General features: G+C 35.9%; 1 protein-coding gene across 2 annotated transcripts in view; it reads right to left on the reverse strand.

Annotated features, from left to right (window-relative positions):
- Nucleotides 1–4,713, reverse strand: part of Rims1 (regulating synaptic membrane exocytosis 1) — a 496,751-nt gene that overhangs the window by 85,324 nt on the left and 406,714 nt on the right. For both annotated transcript variants that reach the window (XM_023718668.1, XM_023718669.1), the window contains one exon: nucleotides 950–1,116. In XM_023718668.1, the coding sequence (XP_023574436.1) occupies nucleotides 950–1,116 (167 nt within the window). The remainder of the gene's footprint in view (nucleotides 1–949; nucleotides 1,117–4,713) is intronic.

The raw sequence follows: 4,713 nt of genomic DNA on the forward strand, positions 1-4,713 counted from the left end.
GCAACAAGAGTTGTAGCTTTTGGGTCTGATAAGGTCAGTGAAATCCCCTCAGGATTTATCCTGAGATCCTGTACCTCAGATTGTAGATCCTTTGTTTTTCTAAAGAAAAGAAGTCAAACCAGGAAGAAAGAATCTTCTGAATACACTATAGTGGATATCAACATGGGAAATGCTTCAGGTTTTCTGAACATTGGAAGGACATTTGTTCCTACTTTTAACTCATTTATTGGTGCTTCTTAATGCTCAAATCCCTTCCATGAAACTTCGATTTCTGTCAAGGAACATATGCAAAATATGCTTAGCCAACAATGAGCGCTTTACTGTAGACAGCACTCAAATGTTCCAGGCCTCTTCCCTTTTACCAGAGAACTACTGGTAACATAATGCAACTCATGCAAATGCCTCACAACTCACATGGTGTAACCTAAAGCTGCATAACTTGTATCCTATGCATTATACCCTGCCCTGAAAACAGGGTGACCATTATCATGGGGCTGAAGAAGAGCTGGATGGACTATAACCTCAGGGGAAAATGTGCCCCAGTATTGCTTCAAAACAGACAGACAGATGGATAGACAGAAGGACAGACCACCAACCTGCTCATTTGTTTGCCTGGCTTTCACACAATTATACTGTTCAGTAAATATCATGACTATTGTAATATAGAGCCTGAAACATTGACTATGCAATGCTGTACAGAAAAAGTTTTTTAACACTGGACTAAAGGACACTGTGTGGATTTCACTCTATTAGAAGAGCAGTCAGGACCAAAACATTGTATTAGTGATGTCACACAGCATTCGGTAAGAACCTGACCTACCAGCTCGCTTTAATGAAATGCTTCTGCTACTTAATTTCAAGCGTGTTCTCTCAGGACCACGGTGTAAGCTGGCTCCATGGCACACACAGGACAAGGACCCAGCAAAGGCACCCAGCTTGGCCAACTCACCTGATTCTACCCCTGGGGCGCTCAGACTGCTCAGACAGAAAGCTTGTGCTGCTGAGGCGAGAGGCACTGCTGGTTCGGGAAACGGCGGACACGTCGCTGACATCACTGTCTGACGATCTGGCGGAGACGTTATCGCAGCTTCGGTACTGCTCTTTGTGTACGTTATACTGAAGATCAAAAACAAGAAAGGTTGAGCCCCACCAACACATAGGGGATGAGAGAGACAAAGACGGGGAGGGCAAGGGTGGCTTAATCCCTCAGAAGACAAATGGACCTTTGTAATGGTGGGTGTGGATTCTAGAATCTTCCAAGCATTAACACATGATTTCCAGTATAAAAAAATTTACATACGCTCAATGATAAGCCCTGGCTTATTGGAGATGGGAGCAAAATTTAAAAGCTTAAGTGAAAAATTCCACAAATAATTTGTCGTAATTTAAATCTGAATCACTAAGTCCTTTTCTAGTACATCAGTTTCTTATTTCTTGCTATTCTTTTCACTTCCACCTGCTTTAGCCACTCAGTATTTATCATGTAGTTTGCTGTCTGTACTAGCTCATTAGTTCTAAAATTCAGTTCACTTATACGTCTTCTGCATTGTAGGACATCATGGTCTCTTAATTTCTTTCAAAAGATATCTGTACCCAGAAAAGAGCTGACAGTAAAGCTGAAAGCAAACCCTGAGACAGCTAGAGGGCTTCACCTTGCTTTCTACCATGGTCTTCTCAGATGTTTTCAGACTTAAACTATTAATTCAGAGTCAAAAGTGAACTATAGGATTGCTATTAATACATCAATATACACATATCTTTATTTTAAAACTGTTTGAAAGTTGTCTTTAAGCCAAGCCATATTATCTCGGGAAATCCTTTCATTCTTGAGGGCTGAAGATTGAACCCAGGGAATCTCTCCCTTCTATTTCATGTCCTTCTCAGTGGCATGAATGATGGATCGCCTATGTACTACTGCACTGTATATGAGCTACACTCATAATAAAAATCAAGGTTATGCAGACGATAAAGCTTTGCGTGATTTAAAAATATCTACTACATCAGTAATTCTATCTCAGGTATTGAAAATTAAGGTACTATAAATTCTTAAACAAAGTAAAACTTACCTAACTTTTGGGTATTTAAGTTTCTGATCAAGCAATTTTAGATTTATGAGCAATACAGTTTTGAAAATATCAGATATTCATTAAAACTTTAGAAAAAGTAATCTGGCCTCTCAAGCTCTATGTCAGAGGAGTTTTAAGGAATAGGAGCTTCCTTTCTTTTTCTTTTTCTTTTTTTCTTTTTCAGAATCAGTTTTCTTATTTGTTTATTTAGTACAGGGTCCCCCTATACAGGTTGGACTCATAGTGATCCTCCTGTCTCAGCTTCCCCAGCACTGGAATTATAGGCATCCACCACCATGCCAACTTTTGGTAGCCAGCACAGCACGCCTGGGGCTCCAGGGCTAGCACGGCATGCGTGGTACCAGGGATCGAACCCAAGTCCTTGTGTTTGCCAGGCAGGTGCTTAGACTACTGAGCTATCTCTCCAGCCCTGAATCAGTTTTCTTGCTAAAATATTTTATATAAACTCTTATTGAACCCTGGATCTACATTTATAAAAATTATAATATTTTAAAAATGTTTTGAGACAAAGACTGATTTACTTCACAATTATTCATTTAAGATGTTTAATCCTAAAACACTAAAACATGAGTTTAAGTTTTTCAGATCTCATGTATATATTTGTCAAATAATTTTATATAAGTAATGAGAACATTCATAATTAAATGAATATCCCTAAAAGTATTTTTTCAAATAATTTTTCTTCATTGAAAATCATATGGTGAATTAAAATGTGAAGGAAATTCACATTTGTTATTAAGTTCAATTACATTATTTCATGTTTGGGTTAACATTAATGATTTAAGATAATTTAGTGAATGGGATGGGATAATTTTATTTTCCAGAAAATTCTGTCATAGCTAATTCTGCAACCTTGACAGACATCATTCATTTCAATCAGAAGTATTTCTAATTTTTAGTGTAGATGCATAGCATAACTTGAATTTAACATTTTCTGGATACAAACACAATTAGACACAAACACAATTCCTAGATTAAAGGTTTTAAAACTTCTCTGACAAAAGAGATAGACTATATAATCATCGTAATGTTGTTAAATGGGTTACAGTAATATCTTGTTCATGAAAAAAAAAAAAAAAACAGCAAACAGCTGAAGACTAGTACTCCAGGAATTTGTGTACACTGAGAAGATTTTCCAGCATTCTGTTTTCTAAAATTTCTTTTATTTGGTTAATATTAAGCATAGTAACAGGCAGCACAAAGGTATGTGTGTAAATGGAAATATTTACTACAGGTATCTTTCTTTTCTATCAGTTCTTCAACTTACTTGTGTATAGATTTTTGCTTTTAGAGCAAAAGAAGCAAAATGAGGATGTCATGGTAATTTTTTATAGGGGGACAATCTATCATTCTTCCATGAGATCACTTTGCCTTGGCTAGCTGAATGGAAGGAAATACTGCCACATTTGCTTGTCACTACTAAATCTATTGTTTTCAGAAAGGTATTAAATGTTAAATAAGCAGTTCTTTTCCTCATCAAGCATGATCTGCTAAATTTCCTATTTAACAATGCAGCATTCTAATGAAAATACTTTAAGTGTATTTTGAGGAACATAATATCCTCAAGAGGAATTTACAGAGGTCACCGAGGAAAGCAATGAGGGACGGAAAGGTTCTTTTTATAGGACTGCTGTTTTTAGAAGCAAGAAACCATAAACGTTTGAGGGCTAGTTACAAAAACCATCACACCAGGCTTGTGTGCTATTCCTGGCTTACCAGAACGTGAGCACTCTTGGATATGAGTGGCTAAGTGTGAATTCACCCTCCAAGATCAATTTCAACCTGTCACCAAAGCACGCATGGTGGAATAACAGCACCAAGAAAATAACAAGGTGACACATTTCTCAGATACCAAAGACGATGTGCATCTTCTCAAAAGCAAAATCAATACTAATTTCTTACTCAATGGGGAGATTGGAGTTATTTAATCTCTTAAAAGAGATCCTAGGCTTAAAAAGACTCTCCAAAATGACAAACCCCTCAAAAAATTTTGCTGCCCCCAAATGTAGTTCAACTCTTGTTTAGTGAAAAATATTCTGGGGATGGTTAGCTAATTTTAAATATCGCAGTATTTTCTTTTTTCTTTTTCTTTTTTTTCTTTTTTCTTTTTTTTTTTTTTTTTTGAGGAACTGGCGATTGAACTCAGACGCTTGCGCTTGCCAGAGAAGTGCTTATTCCACTAAGCCATCTCCCCAGCCCCAACATCGCAGTATTTTCAATGATTGTGTATTATACCTAAAATGTCAGGTGCATAAAGGAACTAATGGAGTCAATAAGGTCAAAATTAATCTAAATTATATTCATGACAATACTCCTATCTAAATAACAATAAAAGAGGTATATGCAAAATAAATTTATAATGCTTGCTTGAAAGAATAAAAAGCACAAAGATAAATTTCGAGTATATAAGAGGATTTTAAACAGAAATGACTATTAGAAATTATCTTCTAACATCTCAGTAATTGTATTTTTTATATTTTTATGTATCAATTTAAAAATCAATTTAATAAAAAATTCTATTGAAACATTCATCCACAATACAGAGTAGAATTATGGAGAATGTCTTTTTTTTTTTTTTTTTAATTTTATTTATGTGTGTGTGTGTGTGTGTGTGTGTGGCCAGCTC

The sequence above is a fragment of the Octodon degus genome, unplaced genomic scaffold, assembly GCF_000260255.1.
Source record: "Octodon degus isolate 3935 unplaced genomic scaffold, OctDeg1.0 scaffold00061, whole genome shotgun sequence".
NCBI classification, from domain to species: Eukaryota; Metazoa; Chordata; class Mammalia; order Rodentia; family Octodontidae; genus Octodon; species Octodon degus.